The 27,711-nt window shown below is 43.8% G+C and overlaps 1 protein-coding gene across 1 annotated transcript; it reads right to left on the minus strand.

The window, feature by feature from the left end:
- Nucleotides 1-42: 42 nt before the first annotated feature.
- LPCAT3 (lysophosphatidylcholine acyltransferase 3) lies at nucleotides 43-19,121 on the minus strand. The gene is given in 14 exon segments (XM_067303257.1): nucleotides 43-392; nucleotides 529-655; nucleotides 770-928; nucleotides 1,443-1,590; nucleotides 2,256-2,422; nucleotides 2,744-2,830; nucleotides 3,821-3,929; nucleotides 4,341-4,519; nucleotides 5,615-5,652; nucleotides 5,773-5,866; nucleotides 6,020-6,126; nucleotides 6,253-6,360; nucleotides 18,925-19,081; nucleotides 19,083-19,121. Coding segments are annotated over 13 exon segments (1,509 nt in total). The 3' UTR covers nucleotides 43-392; nucleotides 529-538.
- Nucleotides 19,122-27,711: the final 8,590 nt, after the last annotated feature.

The following is a 27,711-nucleotide window of genomic DNA, read 5'->3' on the forward strand; positions in this document are numbered from 1 at the left end:
CCCACATGGATGCACCCAAGAGGAAAGGAGCTGAAGCAGATATGAAAAAGAACAGGAGCAATTTTTTATCTTGGATGACAAATGTAGAAAAGTCAGAAGGTGGCTCCATTCCAATATAGTGCCTGCATTGAGTGTCTTGCAATCATTTGATAGCAGCAGAGAGACAAGAGTGTTCACTGGAGGGCAGCAGAGAGATAAGGCAACATATAGAAAGTGGAGGATCTGGAAGAAGAATTCCTCCATACCCCTCCTTTTAGGTCTCTGATCCTGTGCTTTCTCTTTCCCCCTCCTCATGTTGAAAGAAGTCATACTTCAACACAGCAAACTTGGCAGGTGATGCTTTTGCTTCCGGAGTGTTAAATTGACTCCTACAAATGCACACATGGTACAATCTGAAAAAGAAAAGAAGATTTTAGGGTGTTTTCGTCTGTTTCTCTTTCACTTTAAAAAGTAACACTGCTGTTCCACCTCCCCTCCTAGTTTAAGTTTAGGATTCTCTCTATGTTCCTGAACACAGTACAGCCTTACCTTTTGGCTGCTATTCTGCCTTTTTTAGCTTTTCTTTTCGTGGCACAATTATTCTACGAATATAAGGCAACACCAATAATAAAGAGAAGAACACCACATGGCCGAGGAAATAAATAGACCTGTACACCTGTAAAGAGAAAGGCATGGTTAAAGATCAGCAAGCAGCTTTGGGCCAAGTATGCATGAGAAGACAGGCAGAGAAAAAGGCTGCATGGTTTATCCTTTCGAGGCTACTAAATACCTTCATCCATTTGTCCCAGGTGAAAAGGCAAAATGGCACCAAAGAGTAACCCATAAACATCCAGTGGTTAGCCTGCTGCAACACATAGAAGATAGGCCGCAAGACAGTGATGGAGGCCAAAGTGCTCAGGGTAGGGCTGTCCCGAACAAGGTTTATGACCTAGTTTAAAGAAAAAACAAAGAATTCTCCTCAGTTGGATGGCCTGTGGATGTATATGCAGGTTTTGCAACCAAAGTATGTATCCAATTGTGTCAAATCAATATCAATAACCAGTGAGTCAAAAAAAGTAATTAAGTATCCCATCCTGCTCAAAGTTTCAATCCAAAACCAATGAGATTAAATATGGAATGTTGTTCTTTCGTACTGAGATTTAACAGAAGCATTCAGCTCATGTGCTTGTCTTTCAACTTCTCAGGTGCCAAGCTCTTCAGTTGCCCTCTAGTCATGTGCCAAGTTCTCTAGTTTCCTTCCTGTCAGCTTCTGCAGTAAATTTATGGCTTGCCCTTGCAGAAGCCAGCAACTTACTGAACTTTTGAGACCAGATCAGTAGTGTTTGAACACCAGTTTCAAAGTGAGCAGGTATATTTCATATTTAATCCATGTGAAGCCTTCAGTGTGGCAGTTTCCAGACTCCAGGGGACATGCCACCCCATTCCAATAATTCAAAGCGCACCTGTCTTTCAATGATGACTATAAGCAACTCCATCTGAAAGCACACCAGGTAGCCAGAGTGCAGCCCGTGCCAAATGGCCAGGAAGAACAGAGCCAGTGCCTGTGACAGCAGTTTGTTACCCAGGAACTTCAGGCGCTTGAAGATGTAGCTAGAGCAGAGAAGAAACAAACTCAATGTCCTTCTAGTTCGCTGGCTGTCCTCCCCTCTCCATGTTGGAGATGTAGGGCCCAGGAGACCATACACCCTTGCATATCCCTGTGGTGACAGGAGCAGGGAACAAAGCTCCTCTTACCAGGGAAAAATGTACCTCAGCCTTTGTCTTAAAGAAGTCCCAGCTAATAGGGAGAGATGGTTGTCTGACAACGCACAGAAAGGAAGATATTTTACAGTTCAGGTGTGTATCCCAGCAAAGGCTGAACTAAAACCCAGTCAAGTCATTGCATAGTCATGAATCAAAAGGCACAATGTAGGAACCAGCTTTTAGAAGAGTCTGTGTCTGTTCAACTAAGCAGGCCACAAGGCTCACTATAGTTCCATTCTAACCTCTGCCCCCACTAGCCCCCCCTGCTTTTACCATCTTCAACTTTTTGCCTGCATTAAAGAACTGACATTTTAGATTGTATCAAAAGGTCTATCCAACTTGGTAACCTTCTTCAACAGGGACAGCAGCCAGGAGCAAAATGTAAGGAAGAGTCTAAGAACTGAAAACTGACAGATTCTTCCTCTAGTATTCCCTCTCAGCCTAGTATCTTGTTCTACCTGAAACAGAAGTTACTGGCATGTTACAGAAGTGGAAAAGTTTGTTCTGCTCACCGGGCCACCCAAGCATTGGTGTTGATGTTAAAAGAGGCGATGGTCCCTGTGAACAAAGGTGTTGTCTCATACAGCCAGACCTTCATGTTGGCACAGGCATCCCACATAGGCTTTCCACTCTGATCCTTCCCATTGTACCCCAGACCAACAAGGATGCAGACACCTTCCTAGGGAAAAAGATATAGAGAAGAAGAAAAGATAAGAAGAAAACATCACCCTTTTTTGGGAAGACTGAATTGGGGAAGCTTGGGCTCTGCTCAGTGGAGAGTGCTTACCATTGCAGATGGAAGAAATGGATTAAAAGCTGCCTCCTTTTTATTTATTTAATTAGCCTTTGCTAATTTATAGCAGGCTAAATTGATCTGCATTTATCTACAGATATTCGAATTATTTTCATTTAGTGTCAAGTCCAAGAGCATACTAAATACCTGCAAAGGTGCTACCTTTGTTCTTTTGTCTTTTATTTCTGAAAGGACTTCTAGACTCACCGTAACAAGCCAGCAGGTTACATATTTGTAGAGTATAACTTTGCCCCAGATCAATATGTAAAAACAACGGAACCAGAAAGGCTTCTCCTGCAGAGATAGAGTGAAACAGAATAAAAAGATTGCCAACTAATTCTCAGGGTTGGTTTCCCTCAAGGCTAACGTTTCTTAGATCATGCAGGGCAGCTAATACAGCAATCTAGGTAGGAAGACTCACTTTCAGCACTTCAGGAGAAGACAATAATTTAGGTGCCTTGAGCAGCACTGAGTTGACTAGCAATAATGAGACAGAGTAGATGAGATCTTACCAGTGTCTTTCATTTTAATCTGATCTATGTATTGAGACTGCTATATGGATCAGATTGCCAAGCTACTGGTTTATGTTTTCATACATTTAGAAGATTCATACATCATTTTACCTCCTTTAGTAATATTTGGCTGCAATGAAATAGCTACTTTGGGAAGACTTTGGGATTAGCATAATCATTTCTGGAATTTATGCTCTCATTTGTTTGTAGACACAGAAACACTGATAATCTGCAAGTAAAAATTACTTGTTAGAGTTTTCTAAGAACCACAAGGATTCTGGTTAATTTCTAATTCAAATGAGTCAATCTGCAGAGTCAGTTGCTGCATCCCTCTCCCCAAAATAACATTGTTGAGGAAATCAAGAGATCAAGTTGTTCTTTTAAAGCTGGCTTGTACTCAAGGATAGCTCAGCTTGTAAAGTCTGCAAGATGAACCTTTACTTTCAGATTTTAAAAAGCCTTGCAAGTTACTGTCGTAAAGTTCTTTGCATGTAATGGTTAGAGGGATGGTCTTTTAAAGGTCACAAAATATGTATGTTAGGATTCCAAGAACAACAGTAACATCTAAGATTAATTCTTTATTTGTGGAATCCACAGACAGCAAAGCAAAATTAGTTGTGGGAAGACTTAGTAGTAGTTGCTGAATTTTTTTCTTCTTTTTAGATTGAGGCAAACCTAAAAAACTGAGTTTTATTCTTCCACTCTTGTAGATCCAGTGACCTTCAGAGAAGTGTAATACTTCCATAGCCCAAACTGCCACATTAATACATACCATGTAATCATCTGAGATGAGGTATTCATCAGAGATGTATGGGCTTGACAAGGTATAGGTTACTAGAAATAACAGGCCCAAACTCAGGCGCTTGAGAGCAGGTACAAAGCTGAGAAAGAAAAAATGGAGGTCAAAGAAAAACACTGGAAAGAGACTTTCAAACTCATAATTAAGAAAACAGAAGTAGAGATGAGGGGTTAGGGGAGATAGTGATAGGGAGTCAGCACATCCCCTGCAGCAGATGCCTCCATTTGGAATGTTAGCATTACCAGGTTGGTACTGGGTCCGTACTGAAGGTGCCAAATGGCTGTTGACATTCATGCCCTGGAACAACGCTAGGACATTATGCAGAGAGTTTACGAGCAACTTTTGAAAAACTGCTTTCTCTTCTAAAGCACTTCTGGTCACAGTACTTCAGTGTCCAAGTAAGAAGGCACTGTACTGCAGGGAACGTGTGGATGATTCAGTGAGAGGTATTCTGGGATCTTAGGAAGGTAAGGAGCTAAGTGTCTCTCATTACCTATTGGGTTTCTGGCCTGGAACGTCAGTCATCTCACCCCTTGCCAGTTTCTGATAGTCTGTCATGGAGAACTGAGGCCCCACCATGAAGGCACCATAGAAATAGGAGAATCCTGAGACCTCCAGCAAGGTAGGAACTCCCCGGACAGCAAATCGCGACTGCTCAGGGGTCAGGAACTCCTGTACCAAAGGGAGTGGCATTAACATCATCCCAGGGATCTCATACTAGCTCTGGATGTTATATTCTCAACCTACCTCCTTTATGGTCTACGTTCTTACTCTCCATATATAAGGAACTTTCCACTTTGTGTGTTCCACATCCATTCCTCTCCCCACCCTTCTGTCCCCAACAGCTTTAAATAGTGACAAGATCCAATAGTTGAGACCAATTGCACACATCTCCATTTCCAAATAAGCTCAAAACAAGGGATCTATTGACATGCATCCCCTCCAGCACAGTAGGCTGAGTAAGAGCAGTCTATCTGACCTCTACCAGTCACTGAATGCAATAGCAAGGAGAGTATTGCAAGACCTTACAGCCCTAGAATCCATACTGCCTGATGACAGAACATTACGTAAATTCTTTGCCTTTAAATATTTGAAACTTCACCTTAGAAAATTTCAGCCAAACTTTGTTTTCTTGCAATCAGCAGTGATTGCATGGATGTTAAAGACTGGGTGAGGCCCCAAACAGCAGATGTGGAACATAGATACTTGAAGAAAAATTAAGAGACTGTAACAAGTGTTCTGTCCTTTCCTACATGCTGTGCTGTGTGACTTCTCTCATTGTTTGGTCTGCTTCACTAACAGGACCCTAACAAAGGGTAAACAGCAACTATCCAAAGGATATGATGAGACTAAACAAGGGAAAGGAAGAGGGGAACTGAGATTCAGTGCTTGTAGTCTGCAAGTTAAAGGAATACTACCCACAAGGTACAGAGCATTGGGGATCAGAAATCTAAAGCAATGGATTTTAGGGAAGGATATGGTGGGGAATTTGAAGGGGACAGAATAATATTCTGATGTGATTCAGCACTGAAGGAGCTTTTCTCTAACTGTAATCACTACTGTCTCTGTCCCAGATTACTTCTTTCCACTCTGGAATTTGGTACCCTCTTACACTCACAGATGCTCCTCTTTCAGCTGTGGCTTTTACCAAACAATGAATGCAGCTTATTAAATTGCACCCTTTGAACTTGATTTTCTGACCTCTAGCTCACTGGAATGGCAAGGAAAGGGGAAGAAGGAGTGAAGGAGAAAGATGGTTTTACTCACTGAATCTTTTCCTCCATCATAGTAATCAATGGCCAGACCTAGAGGAGAGAAACAACTATGTGAAGACCTGTGATGGCCTGGTTGGGCTGAACAATCAGCCCTCTTTTCCTTGAGGCATGTCTTGCAGAACATAAGAGGAGCAAGGAGCAATCACTCACCAATCAACTTTAGAGTCAAGACACAGTGTGGCATTGTCCACTTGATGTCGTAATGCTCCGTGGCTGTGAAGTAATATCCAGCCATAAGGTATGTCTGAAAGAAACCATTGTGTGGATTATTCAGACTAATTCCTGCAGCGCTTTTTGATCTGTCTCCACTTTTCCACCCACAGTCGCTTTTGGGAAATGAAAAACTGAACAAAGGGCTCTTTTCTACAAACAGATGCGAAAAGAAAGAGAATTTTACCATCTGAAAGAAGAAACTGGTGAAGACGGCAGTGATCGTGTGACCCATAAGTCTCAGTATGAGGAACTGCACTAGGACACATAGCAGGGAATGAAAGAATTGCATTCCTGTGGGGAGAGAGAAAGAGAGAAAGAGAAAGTAGAAATGACGTTTCAGCAGCTTCCCATTACAGGTCCTTCCAGACTCCAGCAAGCCCTGGGCCAGGCAGCTCTCTCTTCCCCAACCCATCTTACCAAAATTGAAGTAAGCAATTGAGAGTCCTGTTAACACATTGTACAGATGAATGAGGTAGGTCTCCTTCTGGAAGAGGAAATAGCGCTGGAACAAAGCAAAAGGATATCCTGAGTAGGGGAAAAAAAAAAAAAAGATGTAAATTGGTGCAGACAAGCAGCAATGTTTGTAATGGTCCAAATTAATGTTCTTGAACATGTTACTAGGTAAATGCACTTTACATAGATAAATCATAGATACAGATCACAGTATACATTCCTGGCTTTAGATTTCCATCTTGGGGATAGATGCTAGACAACGTACTCTATATATTATAAAGAAGAAAATATATTAACAGGAACAGTATTATACCAAAGTTGAAGTATAAGAAATTTCATGATTACAGTTTCTGGCCTCATTCAATATGTGAGATAGATCATGCTGAAATACATGAATCAGATTTGTGCTGTGTAAGAGGCTAGTGGACTACCATCTGACTCATTTCCAATTTCTGTGACAAATTGAATGTGGCAAGCAGTTTCTGTGACAAATACAATGAATATGGCAAGCAGCTAGATTAAAAAAAAAAAAAGACATTTTATGGTTAACACCATTACACTGTCCAGAATTCAATCCCTGCTTCCCCCACAGAGTTCTTACGTGATGCTGACCAACTTTAATCCCAACTTTCCCCAAGTGACCTCCAGTAGTTTATTCTTTCTTTTCTAATTCTTGATTCTAATTCAGATTTGCATCTGATTTGTGAAGTATCGGGCACACAGAGCTATAACTAAATCCACTTGGCATTACGCATGTAATATTTTGAAAAAACAAAGTTAGAAGAATTTCATATTGAGCAGCTACAATAAGTGGAAAGAGTTTTTTCCTTGCATTTTCTGCATGTTAGCTTCCACTCTAATTTGGGAATATCCCCAGATTATTCATCTGTGGCTCCAGTGAGAATTAAACATTTGTGAAGCACACTTGTACTATGGTGAGAAGTGCCACATAAAATCCCATGAGTAAATAAAATTCTGTCATCTAGGTGAGGTCCACGTAGCATGCAATAAACACTGCCACTTATTAAACAATAAATATATTGTGTTTTAATACATATTGATACAGAAAGTGTTGTCCATCTCATGGGTGTCTTAAGTCTGTTCATGCAGTTAGTGTTTCTAAAGGCATATGCATAAGGGAGCTGAATTGGGGTAGCAGAAGGAGCTTTAATTCTGGCATTTCATAACTTATAATTGTTTGACTTTGCAAGCTTGTGTTCTTTCATCTTGTTTAAAACCACCACCACCAACGATCGGTCCTGCTAAAAAGGAAACAATTCACCACATACCATCCTGCTTATTAGCCTAGTTGAAATCTGTAGCAGTGGATAAAGGTGGATAAATGTCCACTCATCAGACTATTACCTTCTGCTGCTCTTCCATGTGGGCACTAATGACACCAAGGGCAAACTGGAAACCATCAAACAGGATTTCAGAGCTCTGGGGATGGTGGTCAAGGGTCTGGGAGCCCAGGTCATCTTCTCCTCAATCCCGCCAGTGAGGGGGATGGAGGAGACGGCCTTTCCAAGTTAACAACTGGCTGTGCCACTGGTGTTGGCAACAGGGTTTTGGTTTCTATGAGCATGGGACCCTGTTTGAAGATCGACAACTGATGGGGAGAACTGGGATCCACCTCACTAAGCGGGGCACGTGTGTCTATGCCAACAGGTTGGCCAGCCTGCTAAGGAGGACTGTAAACTAGGAAAGTGGGGCAAGGGGAGAGTTATAGTGACCAGGTAGTTGGCAAAACATGGCTCGAGGCGGGGTGCCTCCAGTGGGTGCGTGCAGCCAGGGAAGTGAGCATGGGCTGTGGCTACGGAGGAGCCTCTTGTATCCCTCCTGGGAAACCTGTATGCTCAATCACTGTTCTGAAATGACTGTACATCAATGCATGCAGCATGGGGACTAAAGAGGAAGAACTAGAGAGCTGTGTGTGGTTGCAGGGCCATGATCATGAGCTCATGCAATTATAGAGACATGGTGGGATCGTTCACATGACTGGAGTGCTGTCCTAGATGGCTACCTGCTTTTTAGGAAGGACAGGCCAGGAAAGCGAGGTGGTGGAGTTGCTCTTTAGGTGAGAGAGCAACTGGAATGTATCGAGCTGTGCCTAGGGGTGGCTGAAGAGCGAGTCGAGAGCTTATGGGGAAGGATTAAAGGGCAGGCTAGCATGGGGGACACTGTGGTGGGTGTTTACTACAGGCCACCTGATCAGGAAGAGGAAGTGGCGGAGGCCTTCTACAGACAGCTGGAAGTAGCCTCACGATCACGGGCGCTGGTTCTCATGGGGGACTTCAACCAGTCTGATAGCTGCTGGAGACACAACACAGCTAGGCACAAACACTCCAGGAAGTTCCTGCAGAGCATTGGTGATAACTTTTGGACACAGGTGGTGGAGGAGCCAGCGAGGAGAGGTGTGCTGCTGCACCTCGTACTAACAAACAGAGAAGGACTGGCCGAAGATGTGAAGGTCGGGGGCAGCCTTGGGGGCAGTGACCACGAGATGGTGGAGTTCAGGATGCTGCGAGGAGGAGGCAGGGCAATAAGCAGGATCGCAACCCTGGACTTCAGCAGAGCAAACTTTGGCCTCTTCAGGGACCTACTTGGAGGAATCCCATGGGTTAGGGCCCTAGAAGGAAGGGGAGTCCAAGAGAGCTGGTTAATATTCAAGCATCACTTCCTGCAAGCTCAAGATCGGAGCATCCCTATGAGTAAGAAGTCAAGCAAAGGAGGCAGGAGACCTGCTTGCATGAGCAAGAAGCTCCTGGCAAAACTCAAACGGAAGAAGGAAGTATAGAGAAAGTGGAAAGGGGGACAGGCCACTTGGGAGGAATATAGGAACGTTGTCAGAGTATGCAGGGATGTGACGAGGAAGGCTAAGGCCCGTCTGGAATTAAATCTGGCAAGAGATGTCAAGGACAAGAAGGGCTGCTTCAAATACATCAGTAGCAAAAGGAAGACTAGAGAAAATGTGGGCCTGCTGCTGAATGGGGTGGGTGCCCTGATGACGAAGGATGCAGAGAAGGCAGAGTTACTTAATGTCTTCTTTGCTTCAGTCTTTCCTGCTCAGGCCAGCCCTCAGGACTCTCAGACGCTGGAGGCAAGAGAGAAAGTCTGGAGAAAGGAAGACTTCCCCTTGGTTGAGGAGGATGGGGTTAGAGATCATTTAGTGAAACCTGACACCCACAAATCCATGGGCCCCGCTGGGATGCACCCACGAGTGCTGAGGGAGCTGGCAGATGTTATTGCTAGGCCACTCTCCATCATCTTTGCAAGGTCCTGGAGAACAGGAGAGGTGCCTGAGGACCGGAAGAAAGCCAGCGTCACCCCACTCTTCAAAAAGGGCAAGAAGGAGCACCCAGGGAACTACAGGCCAGTCAGGCTCACCTCCATCCCTCGAAAGGTGATGGAGCAGCTCGTCCTGGGGGCCATCTCTAAGGCTGTGGCGGACCAGAAGGCGAGCAGGAGTGGTCAGCGTGCCTTCCCCGAGGGGAAATGATGCCTAACCGATCTGATAGCCTTCTATGCTGGAATGCCTGCCTGGGTAGATGAGGCGAGAGCAGTGGATGTTGTCGACCTTGACTTCAGGAAGGCTTTCCACACTGTCTCCTGTAACATCCTCATAGGTAAGCTCAGGAAGTGTGGGTTAGATGAGTGGCCGGTGAGGTGGCTTGAGAACTGGCTGGCTGGCAGAGCTCAGAGGGTTGTGCTCCACTGATGTGGAGAGTCTAGTTGGAGGCCTGTAGCTAGTGTCGCCGCGCCAGGGGTCAGTCCTGGGTCCAGTCTTGCTCAACTTCTTCATCAGTGACCTGGATGAAGGGACAGAGTGCCTCCTCGGCAAGTTTGCTGATGATACAAACCGGGGAGGAGTGGCTGATGCAGCAGAGAGCTGTGCTGCCGGTCAGAGGGGGCTGGCGAGATGAGCAGGCAGGAACCTCCTGAAGTTCAACAAAGGCAATTGCAGAGTCCTGCACCTAGGGAGGAATAGGGCCCTGCAGCAGGACAGGCTGGGGGTTGATCTGCTGGAAAGCAGCTCTGTGGAGAAGGACCTGGGAGTCCTGGTGGACAACAAGTTGACCATGAGCCAGCAATGTGCCTTGTGGCCAAGAAGGCCAATGGTATCCTGGGGTGCCTTAGGAAGAGTGTTGCCAGCAGGTCGAGGGAGGGGATCCTCTCCCTCTCCTCAGCCCTGGTGAGGCCACATCTGGAGTAGTGTGTTCAGTTCTGGGCTCCCCAGTACAAGAGAGACATGGAACTACTTGAGCAAGTCCAGTGAAGGGCTACAAAGATGATTAGGGGACTGGAGCATCTCTCTTATGAGGAAAGACTGAGAGAGCTGCGCCTGTTTAGCCTGGAGGAGAGAAGGCTGAGGGGGGATTTTATCAATGTGTACAAATATCTGAAGGGAGGGTGTCAAGAGGATGGAGCCAGACTCTTTTCAGTGGTGCCCAGCAACAGGACATGAGGCAACGGGCACAAACTGAAACACAGGAAGTTCCATCTGAATATGAGGAAAAACTTCTTTACTGTGAGGGTGACAGAGCACTGGAACAGGTTGCCCAGAGAGGTTGTGGAGTCTCCTTCTCTGGAGATATTCAAAACCCGCCTGGATGCAATCCTGTGCAATGTGCTCTAGGTGACCCTGCTTGAGCAGGGGGGTTGGACTAGATGATCTCCAGAGGTCCCTTCCAACCTCAACCATTCTGTGATTCTGTGAAATCTCTGCTACCTGAATGGAAGTAATGGAATAACAGTAGCAGTAGGTAGTCATCTCTTGTATTGAACATTAATAAAAGGGGATGAAATGCAGGTTTTGCCAGGAAATGGTTGACAGATGGAACCTTTCCAATAAGTAAGGCCAAATCTAGTCACTACTATGAGAGGGAATGAAGAATTTTGTTATATTAGGTAAAATATATGCATCACAATCTGGCAAAGCTAATGTGCTGAGGGGTGACTGGAGGAGCCATTTTACGGTCCTTTCCTTCCCCGCAAATCCCTCGGAAAGGAGTGACAGAATTTGAGAGCTTTGGGCTCCATTCAAGATCCTGGAAGGCAGCATGGTCTACTGAGCCCAGATGTATACCTGTTTCTTCTAGAATCTGAACTGCTTCTCCCCATTTCCTCAGCCTCTTGGCATATCTCTTTCCTGCTCCTTTCCACTTTTGCACCCTGCACCTGTCTCCACTCTCTAGGCCTCTTTCTCCATCTCAATGACCAGCCAGGCTCCACATTCCATAACTCCTTCCCCATAAAAGCTGGCAATCTTGCTCCTGGATTTGTATTCAATCTCCCTCTTCCCTCCTGCAAAAACAGTTCCAAATTCCTGTATAAAAAGCCTTATCCAAACCCTTCCTTTTCCTTCCTGCTCCGCTCAAGCTCTTTACACAGCCTTGTCATTCTTTCCTTTAGCTGGCTCACAGTTCCACCCTACTTCCCCAGTTGCTTCCAGTCTCAGCCTTACTACTCCTCTGTTCTTAGTACCTGTTTCTTTGCTCCTCTCTCTCACCCCTTAAGCCCTTGTCCAAGGCTCACCAGCTATTTTGCCCTGATTCACCCTGTTCCCCTACCCAATGGTCTTGGTCCTTTGGCACTAGAATCAGATGTATGCTCTTCTGCTATTCCTGAATACCATCTGAGGAGGAAAGAAGTAACTGTCAAAGAGAGTTCATCACACTAGCTCCCTGGGAATACAAGAGTAATTCAAGGAATTAGAACATTTCACATGATTTAAAAAAAAAAAAAAAAAAAAAAAAAGTATTGCCTGCCAGCCTCATACCCAGAAACATATAGACAGAAATCTCTCTATTTTTTTCTTTTTAATTTTAATTTCCTTGCGAGGTAGACACCACTTGAAGTTTAATAAACATTTTAACAACTGGAAACAGCTTTGTAAAAGGGAAAGTGCTAAGAAACTTAGTTTGGACTTTCCATCAGTTTGGATCAAAAGTTAAAATATTGAGGTTTACCATGGAAATATTTTTCCCCCTTTTGAGCATGGGGAAAGAAAATCAGATCAGAAATATAGACAAAGTGCAACTTTGTTGAAACATATGGTTTTAAAATAATATTTTCAAGGATTTTCCACTCTCAAAAATCAGTGCAATCTTGCAAAATACTCTAATTTCAGCAGAAAAAAAATTTTGTTCTTTTGGCTCCAGCCATCTCAGTACTCAGTCAAAATTTAGTTCTGTCTACAATAGTGTACATCAAATTTCTAAAAGTAATAAATTTTATCCATTTTCCCCTCATCCCCAACCAGTGTTCCTACTCTTTAATAAAAAGACCTATTTCACTTGTTATGCTTACTTCTTTTTAACTCCCCCCAGGAGACTGTATCACCCTTTGGGAAATACTGCTCTAAACAAATTAGGGAGAGCCTTTGCAATTGGAGAACTACTAACATGCATAGAGAATATATTTTTAGAAACCAAGAAATCTAAGTCTCGGTCTTGTATGATATAGGTGCTGTTCAGGTTCAAAAGTCACATTTTTTTATGATATCAGAGCAACTTGTTGGCACTCTGGACTGCACTTTAGTTACAGTTTTGTTGCACACAGCATGTTCTCAGTTTTAGAGGTCCCATCCTATACTGCAGATACAACTCCCAGAGGGTAGTGAATACTGAATATCAATGAAGTGAATACTGAATATCAGTGAATCCACAATAGGATAATTCAGACCATGTATTTTTGAGTGCTCAAAAACTGGCTATTAAACAATTAGCTATTCTTACTATTAACAACAGCAGTACTCCCATCCCACTAAAGTGTCCTTGCAATAGCATGAATTAGCACAGTGAAAGCAGGAAGGCAGTTTTTGAAGTTAATGTTGCCATCTGGAAAGCTTGCTGTCATATTTAGATATGTCAGATTCAGGATGCCATGTTGCTTTTCTTTTGCTATTCAAACCCAACAGGAATAGAATCCCTGTTCTTGATGCTGAGAGACCCTGCGTACCAGATTCCAGTCTGCCAAATTCATCTTCTACAGCTTTTTCGGGAAGAGGCAGAGGTGACTGAGACAGGAAACAGGTTGGAATACTCCTGGAGGAAACAGAAGACAACCTTCTCAAGAGGTAATTCTCCTTTTCTATGCACCATGAAGTTTAAAAGTGATCTGTGCACAAAGCTGATTTTTAGCTCTAGACAGACTCTTTACAGAATGTAATTAGCAATCAATGTAAAAGGGACAAATTAGCTGTGACATGCCTTTGATGATAAATTCCTCCCTTATTTTAAGGGAACAAGAGGACAACCTCTGCTTAAGAGAACCCTGGAACCTGAGTGAAAGGTTGCTTCTTTGTCACCCATTTGGAAGAGTAATGGATTGCTGCACAATGACCAGGTTGTCCAAGAAAACAATCTAAAAGAGCAAAGAAGTAAATGATCAAGAGGCTGGATTAGGTAGAAGGAAATTTCTACCAAATCCAAGAAAAACAATGTTGTTAAGTTTGCCATATTCTGGAATGAGTGATTAAGACACCTGTCTTTTTCCAGAAATAAAGCTACAAATAAGGGCAGCAGAAACCTTCTTTGTATTTCTGTTCCCTTTATTTCCCCTTTTCTATGTGTTAGTTTCATTTTATCTTCAAGAGATTAGATCAGACTTCAACTTTTTCTCCTTCCCTTCTGCTAATCAGTTAGCTCCACCTTTATTAAAATCTAGCACACCAATAGTCTGCATTTCCTTATAAGAATGCTAAAACTAAAAGGAATGGGACAAAGGGAAGACATGTTCAAATGAAAGCCTTACCCAGTATTTTGACTTCAAAGGTGTTCTTTTTTTCTGTCTATAAGATTGCTTGCCACAAGATTAAGTGAAATCCCACACCTTGTTTAACATTGGGTGCATGTAAATGAGTATATAATTCAGCTCAGGTGTATGCTTTTGAAATCCACTTACTGTGCTTTAGTTTAAATAGCAGAGCTGTCTCAGAGCATGTGAACAGGATTCCTTTCAGATGAAACTGGACTGAAAACAGGCTCCAGCTAATAACGAGCACTCAGTCCATAGGACCAGACTAGAGCAAGTCCAAAATAAATCCCTGCAAGTCATGCAGTGAGGACATCAGGTACTGCACACAACATATCATCTGCTCTCCTATTGTGCCCTGTTACTTGTTAATGTAGACATTGTATGAAGCATTACACAGCTCTCCAATTTAACTTTTTTTTTTAAGGAATAAAATATATTCGAAGTTAGGAATTGAAAAAAAGAGGCAGCACAGAAAGGAGTGCTCTCTGAGTGGACTGATTTTAGCAGCTGTGACAGGGCAGTGTTGCCTCTTACCCCTTCTTCTTCTACCTCTTATCAATTGAAACTAGTTGTCTGCCTCACCTTTGGTAAGGTTCTTGCTCGGCTGGCCAGCTGGGAAGTTGATCTGGGACAAGTGATCACTGGGTGAATTTCTCTGAGCTTAAAAATCTTAAAGATGCAGAGAGCAAGAGGAAGCAAAGGATGTCAAATATCGCTGGGGAGTGGAAGAGGAAGGGATAAGACCCATGTGCAAACAAGTCAGCTGGTATCTGGCACCTATTCAGTAAGAACAGTGTTAATTTCTGCAGGTTACTGTTATGCATGTACATTAGGGAACACTTCCCAGATGCTGCTCCTGGCCAGGTCTGGGCAGATCAGCAGGGTCAGTTCTGGCTCAGGGCTGTAAACAGTATGTCGCCCCCTGCCACTTTGCAGGAGAACATGCCAGGTAGCTTGCAAGCCACTGTATAATAGCATGGCCTGCTAAACACCTTTAATTCTTTGGGATCATTCTTTCTTTTACAGTTAGTCAGACAGGGAATAAGATCAACCTAAACCCTAGATATACAGTGCTGCAGGGCCTTCTGTATCCTGGCTTACACATGAATGGTGACAGAAGGAAAGAAATCTACCTCCTTTCACAGAGGCGTGAGAGCAGCAACTCAGAAACCCTCTTTTCTCCTTCCCATAGTTGGAGGGGCTCCCTCCCTTTGTCCTCCAAGGAGCAATGACAGCATTAGTCTAGGCTGCTCACTCCAACAACCAGAAAGTAACTCTGTAGGTAGGGATCCAAGACCATTGTAGTCTTCCATGATGACCTAGAGACATATTTTCTCCTAAGGGAACACTAGGCCTTGATATTAATACTGAAGAATATAAGGCAGAGTACATCTCTCAAAAGACAGTTTCATATGATTGACAGACATTAATATACTAGACACACCAGAGTTTTAAAATAAAAAGGATCCAGATCCATGCTTTAAGTATTACTGCTGTTGATAACATTGCCTAATTACAGACTAATTGCTTCAAAGGTTGTTTATGCAAATTTTCACTATATGAGAGGTCTGAAGTTTGCTTTTAATCTTGTACAATCTGAGTAATGGGCTTTATTCTAGTTGTATTCTTTGCTTCAAAATTACAAGATGTACAAAAAGTGTCGCTTTGATTTAAATATAAAGCTGTGAATAAAATCCCCGTAATTTTCTTCATAATAGTCTTCATTTTTTCACTGAGAAAACGTGCTGCCCTTTAGGACTACTCTTCTGTTCTTCATTGCTCTTCCTTCCTCCTTCTCTTTCTCTTGTTCTGCCCCATCTTAAACTTTTTTTTTCCAGTAGTGGCAGACTGTTAACAGTTTTAAATCACATCTTTTGGTTATTTCAGATCATAACTAAGTGAATACTCTTATTCTAAAGCAAGAGAGTTCACTCAGACTATTTTTTTCAACGACAATGCAGCTTTGTGCGGAAATTAATATAAGAAGTCCAAAGTCCTTTACCATTCTTCCCCTTTTTAGAGAGCTATTTTTAACAGTTTCTGGTGATCTACTGAACAGTGGAGCCCTGCAAACAGTTTTAGCAGAAAAAATGCATAGTATAGATGAACTGTACCACAGAGGGAGGAACAAGCACCAACTTTTAAATCCAGCTTTGGAACACACTATGCTACCTCATCCTCATTGTGTCTTCCTCTGAAATAATTCAGTAGTATTAGATGCAGCCAACTATAACTTTCTTCGTGGATCTTTGAAAACACCTGCAGTGGAGGAAGTAATGGAGAAGCACCCTGCCTGTCCTAATACAATTTTCAGCTTCTAGCAATTTCTGTCTTTCATTTATACCTTATTCCATCCTATGAAGTGGTCATCAGTACAAGCTGCATTACCAACAGGCACAGGTAAGGGCTCTCAGTCACATTAGAAGGATTGTAAGCTAAGCTGCAATTAAATAAGCTTTTTTTTTTTTTAATTGCCACTGTCAAGTTAGGGAACTCTTCTTGCCCTCCTCTCATGTTGCTTTAGAGTGGTGCTTGGCACGCCCTTTTAATGTAATAGTATAATGCTTTACTATCTATCCATTAACCATGAAACCTGGAGCCAATCCCCTCTGCCTGAGTGGGTTAAATCTACACGCAAGAGTACCAAACTACAGTCTCCGTCCCTGATCCCAAGACTATTTAATACAAACTGTAAAGACTCAATAAGACTTTTTGCAAAACAGCTACAGTGGTCTGTATCAGGAAGGGAGAACATGCCATCTCAGTGACTTGATGTCAGCACTGCATATGGAGTGTAACGATACCCAAGAATTACAGACTTGGGTCAGAGCTGACTGAATTAGGCATCTCTTCTTATCATTAAGATGGTAATTATCTGCTGTTCATTTTGAAGAAGCGATTATGCTCCCCCATAAGGACACCAGGCAGCACAAAGGGCCTTCCAGTATCACATTGCAGCTTACTGTTTACAAAAGAAAGAAGGAACTCTGAGAATATGTCCGAGGTGTGTTCTGCAAATGCATCTGACACTCTATAGTAAATGTCTGCCTCCCCTTGCACTTTCCAACCCCTTTCTGCATCAGCTCTTGTTAGACTAGTCCCTTGGTTGGTTCAGTTGACTAACCCACGAGTAAATTATCTGTTTTTTCTGGTTTAGATTTCTGCCAGGCAAGTAAACTGAATCAGCTCATGATTAGAGTACCAGAGACAGATATGGGAGAAAAGAAGGCAGGACTTTCCCTGTTCAGCTGTGGGGAGCTATTAGATTAACTCACGCTGCCTTATGCACATGTCTTGTAGATGTTTCATGTTATTTAATTTTTCTTTATGAAATACATTTGGTTTAACTAATCTCTAAGTTAAATCCAAAATGACAATCAGTTCAATCCCCTATATCCACCCTCTAAGTGAAGAATGTTCCAATTCATTTTGAACTTATGCCTAGTGGATTAAACTAAACAAAAAAAAGTCTGGTCTAGACCAAGGTTAGAGAGTGACCCAACTTTTCTTCCATCTCTTTTTTCTTTAAAAATTATGCTTTTAGTTAGCCAAGGCAACTTTATTTAGACAGATCACATGGTAGCAACTGTACGCCTTCACACGTATTCTTAGTTTCAGAGAAAAGCCTGTATTTCCTTTCTGCTAAGTGACTATACCATCAAGTTTTCAAAAATCAGTTTCATGGACATTGGCAGAGATTTTTGCAGACAGCACAATATATACATTTGAATTAATGTTTTGGGAGCTCAGAAAAACCCAATTATTAGCCCACATCACAACTCCAGTGCCTCAGCCATTTTACATGTGACTTTAACTATCTCACAGTTAGATATGCATAGGAACTATGCATTTTGCAACACTAATTTCACCTCAGGTGGAGCACCGGGTAACATCCCAGTACTTCTAGCCACCACTCGCTAGCAGGCTTTACCCACCCTACCTGGCAGTCCCTGTGATGGTATGTCACTCCTACATAGCTCCATTATTACTGTAGACACTCATACTGTCTCTTGGCAGAGATCACCCTACAGCTGGACAGGGCCACATCTCAGAGAGCTTATAGAGATTCCTAAGCATACATACCTCCAAGCGCATATGCTCACATAGGATTTGATGCATATACAGTATCCGGCACTTGCACAAAAGACATCAGAACAACTGTAAACAAAGTTGTTATGTCCCAAACAGTCCCCAAAACACAGACTTCATTTCACAGCTTGCAGAAAGCCTGCACTATACTGGAGCAGCACAGTGACTGGATCTATAGGTCTCAAAATTACGGCTTCCCTTCTCAGTGAAAGATGCAAGGTTTACATACACCTTTCAAATGCGATCTGCAAATACTGCACCCCGTTCTTCCTCTGGGGAAAGCCACAGGTTCTTCTGTGCAGCTTCGTAGCAGGTTATCCCTCCTGCCCACTGCAGCGTTTCCACCTCCTCCACCGGCAGGATGAAGTGCCACCACGGATTTCCAGATCGAAGGCTGTTGCGAGATCCTTCTTGGACTCGCTCCCCGGCCCCGCGGCACGGGGGTCTGACAAGGCAGCCGGACGCACCCCCCCGCCTCCCGCCGCCGCGCGGCCCCCAGCCGGTGCGGGGCGCACGTGACCCCGGGTCCCAGGCGGCGCGCGGGAGCGCTCGCACCGCCGGCTCCGCGCGCGCACACGTGGCCCGGCCCGGCGGCGCAGACATAGGTGTGGCTCCGCGAGGGCACGGCGCGGCCGCTGCCCGGCCCAGGCCCCGCGCCGGCACCGGCACCGGCCTGCCCTAGCCCACCCTTCCGGAACGGCGCGGTGCTCCCTGGCCGGGAGTGGGGAAGCTCTGCCCGGGGCGCCAGACCTTTCACCCCTGACCGCTGCGCCCTCTGCCCTCCCTTACCCATCAGGATGGACATGATGAGGCGCAGCGCCTGCTCAGACGAGCCCAGTGCCTCCGCCACCTGGGCCAGGCCCCAGCCGGACCCCGCCACCGCCATCTTCTCCACCGGCCGCCCCGCCGGCCGGCTGCTCCTCGAACCCGGCAACGGCACCAGCCCCCGCGGCCCCCGCACCGCTTTCGTCCCCCTGCGCGCCCATTGGCTACGCCAGGCCGACCACGCCCCCAAGGCGCCTCCTATTGGTCAGTTTATGGCAGCGGGGCAGGGCCCTGCGCTCACTAAAGCAAAGGTTACCCCGCGAGTGGGTGGTGCCGCGGGGTGTCCCTTTTAGCCAATGATTGGAGAAAGCTCTTCTGTGGGCCGGGCTCAGGCGGGCCGGAGGGGGCGGGGCCGGGACCGCGAGGCGGAGCCCGCCTCACCATTGGCTGTGCCGGGACAGGAGAGAGCCGGGCAGGGGAGGGGTAGGAGGAGTGGGCGGGGCAGGGGTTACTCGCGGGCACGAGGCAAGCGGAGAGGGTGGTGCGAGACTAACGGTCGTGCGCGCGGGGCAGGGTTGCGTTAGCGGCGAGCGCCTCATGCATAGGCAAGACGTGCTCAGGAGCCTCCCGACCACCGCCAACTCAGCGTACCTGCGGCAACGGGCTGGATCGGGCAGCCCGGGTGACTCCTTGAGTCAAACTGTCACTCCTTGGCTCCTGTGGCCCTAAGGGACTCACTTCTCTCCCAGCACATACCAGGTGTTATGACAGGAACTATCCATTGCCCTGTATGCTGGGCACCCAAATCTTTGTAGTCCCTGAGTGGCTCTATCTACCCAGTCTTTTCTACAGCAATGACTCATCCTTTGGAGGACTTTATCCTAGGTGATTCCCTTCATGCGAACATCCGTGTGTGCATTTCTTACCTTAAGTTCTCCTCCCCAGCAAAGCTTTGGTTGTTCAGCTGCAGTTGATGTGATACTCTTCCCCTTATCTGTGTTATTATTTTGCTGCTATGTCATTCAGGTGGGCAAGGTTGTCCAAAGTTAGCTGGAGAGGCAATCATAGACTCACAGAAAGGTTTTGATGAGAAGAGACCTTTGGAGATCTCTAGTCCAACCCCCTACTCAGCTGGGCTGACTCTGAAGCTAGATCAGATTGCTCAGGGCCTTGTTCAGGCAAGTTCTGAACCTCTCCAAGGGTGGAGATTTCCCAGCCTCTTCAGTCACCTGTACCAGTGCTCCAACACCCTTGAGGGAAAGTATTTTTTCCAGATGTATATTCAAAATTTTTTATGTTGCGAAGTTATGCCCGTTGCCTCCTGTCCTTCTGCAGTGCTGCTGTAAGACTCTGGCTCCATTCTCTTTATAACCACCCTTTTGACAGCAGCAGCAGCTATTAGACCCCACTCCTTGTCAATCTGACTGGGAAGGAGACTGACAATCACATAGGCCTCATTTACTTAAGAAACCAGGCTAAAAATCAGGGAGATTTACTGCTATTAGATTCCCCGTAGCCCTTCTCTTTTCCAGGCTGAACAAACCCAAATTCCTCTGCCTCTCCATGCACATCATGTGCTCCAGACCGCTGACCTCTCTAGTGGTCCTCCACTGGACTCTTTCCAGTTTGTTCACATTTCTTTTGTGCTGAGGAACCCCTAATGGACAGAGTGTGCCAGATACAACTTTATCAGTGCTGTACAGAGGGGAATAATCACTTCTCTCAACCTGTTGGCTCTTGTTTGTGCAGCCCAGTATGTGGTTAGCTTTCAGTGCTGCAAGGGTGCACTGCTGGCTAATGTACAACTTGCAGTCAGCCAGAATCCTGAGGTCCTTTTCTGCAGAACTGCTATTTAGCCAGTTGGTTCCCAGCCTGCAGTGGTGCATAAGATTCTTCTATCTTAGGTGCAGTTATGACAATGAGGTTGTTACGTGGTTGTGGCCTGGGATCATGTGCTGGACACAGGCCTTGACAAGCATCAATTTTACTTTAAATGATGTGTTTTTTTTCTTGTGTCTTCCATTTCCTGCCCGTGGTTTGCATAGTGACAAAGGTAGAGATCTGGAGGAGGAAGAGGAAGTAGTCTTGGAAAAAAGCAATTTTCCCAGTACAATGGGCAGTACAGATCGAGAGCATGCAGAAAGTAGAATACATAAGGAATGGAAGGAATGAAGGAACGGTCTGACAGAAACCTCACAAAAAAACCAAACAAATGCAATATCTTGCACCTGGGATAGAAAACATAATGGGTGGCTACAAAGAAGGCTGAACCAGATTCCTGTCAGAGGTACACAGTGAAACAAGAGACAATGGTCCCAAGCTGCTACAAAGGAGATTTCAATTGGACAGAAGAGTGGTTCACTGTGGGAACAGGTGCTTAGAGAGCCTAAGAAATCTCCATCCTTAGAGGTGTTCATAAGTCACCTGGACAAGGCCCTGAGCAAATTGGTCTAGCTTTGGAGCTAGCCATGCTGCGAGTGGGGAGTTGGAGCAGAGTCCTCCACAGGTCCCATCCCACCTAAATCTTTCTGTGTATCTACAGAAGTTAAGAAAAATGGAAATGAAGAGTAACTAGTGCAGTAAGGAAATGCATAAAGAAGGGCAGATCTTGACCTTGACCTCCAGAAGTCCTTTGAAGGCATGCTTAGAAAAGCAAAGATGTAGAGTGGCAGGCCAAGATGGTCATTTTGCAGAAGGAGGGGTTTAAAAACCCTCCGAGGTATCTGACTCACTCAGGTTAGAGTTTACAGAGTTTACAGAACACCATATTTGTTCACCCTAATTGGCCACGGTTAACCAAGCTTTTTGCAAAGTTCAAGAACAAATTGAATACCAATCTATCACTTCTGTGCTTAATTCCATGTTTATGTTTTTTAGTTTGGTTTCCTAAGTAAATGAAGCCTATGTGAGCATATTGACCGGCAGTACTTTTCCTAGTCAGATTTGACAAGGAATGAACATCTCAAAAGTACCATGTTCATACAAGTTTCATGAAAATGGAGAGCCAGATTGGAAAGAAAGGCCTGTAGACACTGTCACTGAGGGAATCCACTTCATATTCAATCTTCCTCTCATATCTGATGAAATTAAATTAACCCACAGATTTGGCACTTCTTCTGGGATTACAACCTCTTAAAATCTATCCTGCTGGACTTTGCTGTTGTCTGACAAGGGAACATTCTTATAATTTCATTAAAGAAAAAGTGATGAGAAAATTCATGTAAGAAAGATCATTGAGGGCAGTTAAGTAATAAGAAACAGATACAACTTCTGGCTCAGTAAGTCTCTTGAACTTTAGATCACCAGAAAATGGCAGAATATACCAGAGAGAGATCACCGCATATTTGCCCCTTTCTTAAATTCCTTCCTTAAATCTCCACATCTGGCTTCATCTTTGTCTTCCCCTTGCCTTGCCTTGCCTTGCCTTGCCTTGCCTTGCCTTGCCTTGCCTTCCCTTCCCTTCCCATTACTCAACTCTGTGGCCAATGGCCTTGTTATGAAGGTCAGATTGGAACTTGGCAAAAATCAAGCCACTCTTGGCAGGCCTTACCTTTTCTCAGATCACTTGTATTCTGTTCAGCTTGCCACTAGCGGTTACAGCATTGCTTTTAGCTTTCTACATACATAGGTAAACCTCTTGCCCAAGTAGAACTCTTGTCTCCTGGCAGAAGTAGACCCCTTCCATTTCTGGAAAGGCAGTGTCCTCCCTCTGGTTTTGGAGGCCACATTTGTAGCCAGCAAAAACGGCTTTGGACCACAGTCTCTTTCATGTGGTATCCTCCTGAACTCCTCAGCAGTCCATCCACAGCTCTGACATAAGGTGTCAGCAAAAGGGAGAGCTAGAGACTGTATGCTGGACTGGATAAAGTTCTGGTATAGTTCATTTATGTTCTTGAATAGCTCAGGGAACAAACACATGAAACACTCCTGCTTACAGAGTAACTTATTTGAAATGTCTGCTGTTTGTAAAATAAACAAAAATATACTGTAGTGTTTAAATACAACTTGTGGTCAGTTAGCCACATCTATAGCAAAAGAAAGTACATATGAACATTTAGACTTTTCTTATTTCATTCTGTAATTTACTACTGTCAGAGAAGGGTTTCGGTAGCAACATCTGCTCCTAAGATTCTTTTACAGTTTTCTTTGCAAGGTTCTGTGTTCAATTGCTTGTAACTTTGCTAAATTTGAACTGTTCAGATGAACAAATCTGCAAATTTCATTTTAATTGAACATATTCAAGTTGTTCATGCAGCTTTCCCACAGACCACAGCAGCACATAACCCCAGATAGTTCAAGAGGTCCTGTAGGACCATTTCCTCTGAGGTGAGGATCTGAAACAGGAATCTCTGTAACCTGTCTTTCCAGTGCCTCTTCTCCCAGGCAATCATAGGAGCTTATCTTGTTTCAAATGCCAGTCAGTGCGAGAAGAGCCAAATGTAGGTTACTGAGGGGCAAGGTGACTAACTGGAGAGTGGGTGGGGGTGGAATTTAGGATTGAAAATTGACAGGAAGGAAGATAGTGGAAAAGCAAGCGTCAGGATAGAATTTAATCCAACTGAAGTCCGCAACTGCAAGTCAGTAAGACAAGGAAAGAACATGGAGTGGGCAGAGAAAGAAACACAACTAATAAGAAATGTACGGAGAGAGAAAGGTGACTACTTGGGAAAACAAGCTAGGGTAGACATGAAAATGAATTTTCATTAGAAGCATAAGTAGAAGTACTTGGATCCAATAGGGATAAAGAAATGGGATAGCAGAGGGAGTAGGACAAAGCAAAGACAGATGCAACCAGGACTTCACGGACATTTGAGATGGGGAGGGAATTGTATGCTTGAAAACAATTAATCATTTCTTTATGGAAATTGTGGTACAAATAAATGTGATGTCAGATTGTTTTTCAGACATCACTGACTCCACCCCTTATCCCATAATATTACAGAGTTTTAGTATCCCCAGTTTATAGTGGAAGGATTTGGACACAAATTGATCAACATATGAAGCATTCATTAATTTCGGGTATGAACTCTGAGACATCCAGCAGATGATAATTTTTGAGGGAGCTCAGCATTATGTATGTTTGTAGCAGAACTCCCCTTGGCTTCCATTTTGTAGCCGTGAATGTTTAACATGTCTGCAAATCAAACTCCAAGCTCTTAGCTAACTGCCTAGAAAAGACAGAGCACATAACAGTTGAAGAACTTGGCCAGTATTGCATTATATTATCTCTGTGGCAGAGACAGCGGTACAATCCAGTTCCCCAAAACAGCAATCAGCTACTCAAATCATGGGAATCTCTCCTTGCTCCTACGAAAATGCTCACCTCCCAGCACAGTTTCCAGCTCTTGTTAGAACTGAGCAGGAGTCATCAGCGTCTTTCAGGCTAAAGTGTTTTGTCCTGGGAAACGAAGGCGAGCAGATCTCTGCTGCCATCTCTCAGTAACTCGAAGAATAGGTGGAACAAGCAGATGTCGGTTTCAGGGTTAACATCTATGTCACTGTCAACATTTTCGTTGGTGTTGGTTAATTTCAGATTTTGGGAAACAGGCAGGAGAACATTATCCTATTGGCACCGCTGCAGAAGTCACAGAACTGTACTTAATATGCACTATATGGCAGCTCTGCTCTGACTGGCAAATGAAGTTGGTTTATCTTGAGAAAGCTTTAGCAATTTTTCATTTCCATGTGTCCAACTGTCTCTTGGAAGTTACTAGTCCTGCTGCAGAAATGTCTCATTTCCTCTCACAGTCGCTGCTCAGTCACCACAGTTTAGAGCCTTGTGTTTTAAGATAAACCAAAAAAATTAGAAACATTTTACCCTAAGAGATCAACCTCTAAACCGTCCCTGGTGGTTTGTGACTAGTGATGCCATGCATACAATGAGGATGGAAATCTCTGATGATGGGGCTGGGAAGACGTATAATGGTAGAATCAACTCAAATTATCTCAAGACAAGATACATCCATTTGTGAGTCAGAGCCCATCATCCATAGGTAAAGGGCCTTGCATGTGAACAATGCTGTAAGGCTTGTATTTTGTAGGAGGGTGGTGCATTGTCTGTGGAGGCATTGTCTGTGCTTAAAAGTCATATGCATTTGAAGTTACAGCAAGGGGTGCAGGGAAAGGAATGCCAAAAGGGAGCATCACATCTCAGTGTGGTACACTGCATGTTGTAGAATGGTCTGAAGTCCCAAGTTTTGCTGGGAGGTTGTGGGAGCTTTGCATTCAGACTTCAGGGCTGGAGGGAGTAAAAGAAATGAATGAACTGTGATGAAAATCCCCCTTGTACAGTAGCAGAGGTGTCATACAGAGTGGTTTTGGGGCAGTCCACAGACAGACTTTCCTGGTGGTAACCCATGTTCTAAAATTAACCACTGACAGAAAAACAGGCCTCATTCACAAGAGCAAGGCGGGGAACTGAAGTGTGAAAGGAACGCCCTGAATCATCCTATTGGGAGAAAGGGAAACAGACAAATTACTGCCAAGGTCCTGGTGGAGCAGATGTTTTCACTTGCTGTTTACATACCCCTAATTCCCTGCTGATGGCTTTCACCTAGTTAATGTTGTTGCCTCTTTTAATAATTGTTCCCTTTTCTATATGCACTGACTCAGTGTTTCCAAAGGGAAAGTGTGGCTTTTCTTCAGAACTCAGAAAAAGATCCCCCCCCCCCCCACCAGCTTTCTGGGGGAAGTCAAGCCAGTCAAACCTGTTTTAGATGGTAATTTTATGAAAACCTGAACATTACTGCTCTTCATAACAGCTGGTGGAAAGGTTACAGCTACACAGTTCTGACTTATCTTAAGAAAAGGTTTGTCTTATACAATGAAGGAAGCAGGGGCACTTTGGGAAAAGTAATATGTGGTCATGTAATTAAGGAATTTAACAGAATGCATGTGCCTCAGATCAGAATTATATTGCATTGGCAGCCTTAATTATATCATTTATTAACCTTAATTGCATGATTTTGCCTCCTTTAAATTATTATTTTAATATATTTCCTGTACATAGTTTCAGTAAATTGTAAAATCTATTACCTAGCTCTTTCATCTTATGAATTTATTAAAACAATATGGATGTAGGCAGATGAAGACAAATACTGTATGTTTACTTGATGTAAATATATATGTCAATATGATTGGTCTTCTGCATAAATAATTAGCATTATACAAATATATGCCTATATAAAATGCATCTACCTTTTTATTTAACCAACTTCAGCATTTTTTTCTTAATTAATAGGTAGATGTCTTCTAAAGAATTATTAATATTCACAAACATATTAATTGACCACTTCTACAGGCCGGTTGAATCAAGTTTATAAGGAAATACACAATTCCATTGTGATGAAATGACATGCACAATATATCAGCACCCACTCATTTTACTTCTGGCATGCCCAAAATGGGATTCCAACTTGAAAAGTCACTGGCAGAGTCTTTACTTTGCCCTGTTCAGAGGAGGAGATATCTCCCCATGATCTGTCCTATATCTTTCATCAATCTGTTTTCTTTACTTTCAAAATTCCAGTTAGAAACATCATGCCATGCTCCCAAGAAGCATCAGAGAGTGTGAGATGACACACTTTTTTTCTCTCTCTACCCATTCTCAGTTTGACAAAGAAAACAGACAAGGTATATTCTTCAAGTAAAAACCTTTATTCTGACTACAATGAAGTCAGTTATGATTCATCTGTAGGTGTTTCTCTGCCTTGACAATATAAAGGAGTCTTTCAGCTGAGCTTTGCTAACACACTTTGCCTATGGCCTGTTGAAACTTGAATCACTTTTCCTAGCCAAAACAGGCTCTGGAGCATGCTGTGCTGATTGTAAAGGGCAGAGGTGCCAATGGAGTTTTACATCTTCATTTATATTCCAGTCCCAGTGTAGCTGGCTTGTGAGGAGCAGGAGGAGTTTTCTGAAGTATTACTGATGGGTCTTTTTGCTTGTACTGAAGTATTTGGTCTTGGCTTGGGGGCATTGGCTGGATGAAGAGTCCTACCTGGTACACATCTTGAAACTCCTTTCCTTGAGGGTCTTAGATCTAACTTGGTCCAGGGCTAAGTCTGATGAACAGTTAGTTGTTCTTACATAAAGTTCACTTAATAACTTGTTATAGAAGGTTATGAGTTCTTAGTCAAATTCTTATTTATAGGAGTGTCCACGTAACAAAAAATAGCAAAAAAAAAGAACTCTAACTTGTTCTCTTGTTGGTAACCTCAGATAGACACAACATTGAATTGGCTACTTTCTTTTCTTTTCTTTTCTTTTTTTCAGAAAAGGGTCTCTGAGGCATAAGATGAGGAGGAATGGTAGCAGCACTGTAGACATCCAGGTTGCATTCACAAAGTGGATTCCATCAAAGTGGTCTCTGAAGTGGATGATCGAACATTTTTCCATGTGAAAGAATTAGACTAGTAGTCATGTGTACTTTCCTTTTCAACATCTTTTGAACTTTGTTCATAATTTTAGAAGGGGAGGGGAAAGAGAGAGAGAGGGGAGGCAGCCAAAAAGTCCGTTCTCCTCCCTTTTCCCAAAAGTCATCTGATTTCCCGAAAATCCCTAATATAGACCAGATCTGCGTACTCCCCCATGCAACCTGAGCCAACAGAATTGTGCAACTGGTTCTGGAAATTCCCTTTTGTCGAATGCTGGTAAGCAGAAGTATCTCTTCTGAACAGGAAGGCTGGAAAGCTACATCCCACAGATAGGGGGTGCTGCAGTATTGCAAATTAGAGCTGTCTTCCCTAGATCTCAGGCTTGGATATGTTTGAGGGGTGTGAACAGGAACAAAAAAGAAAAAGAGAAAGAGAA

Source organism: Apteryx mantelli, chromosome 1 (assembly GCF_036417845.1).
Source record: "Apteryx mantelli isolate bAptMan1 chromosome 1, bAptMan1.hap1, whole genome shotgun sequence".
Lineage (NCBI taxonomy): Eukaryota > Metazoa > Chordata > Aves > Apterygiformes > Apterygidae > Apteryx > Apteryx mantelli.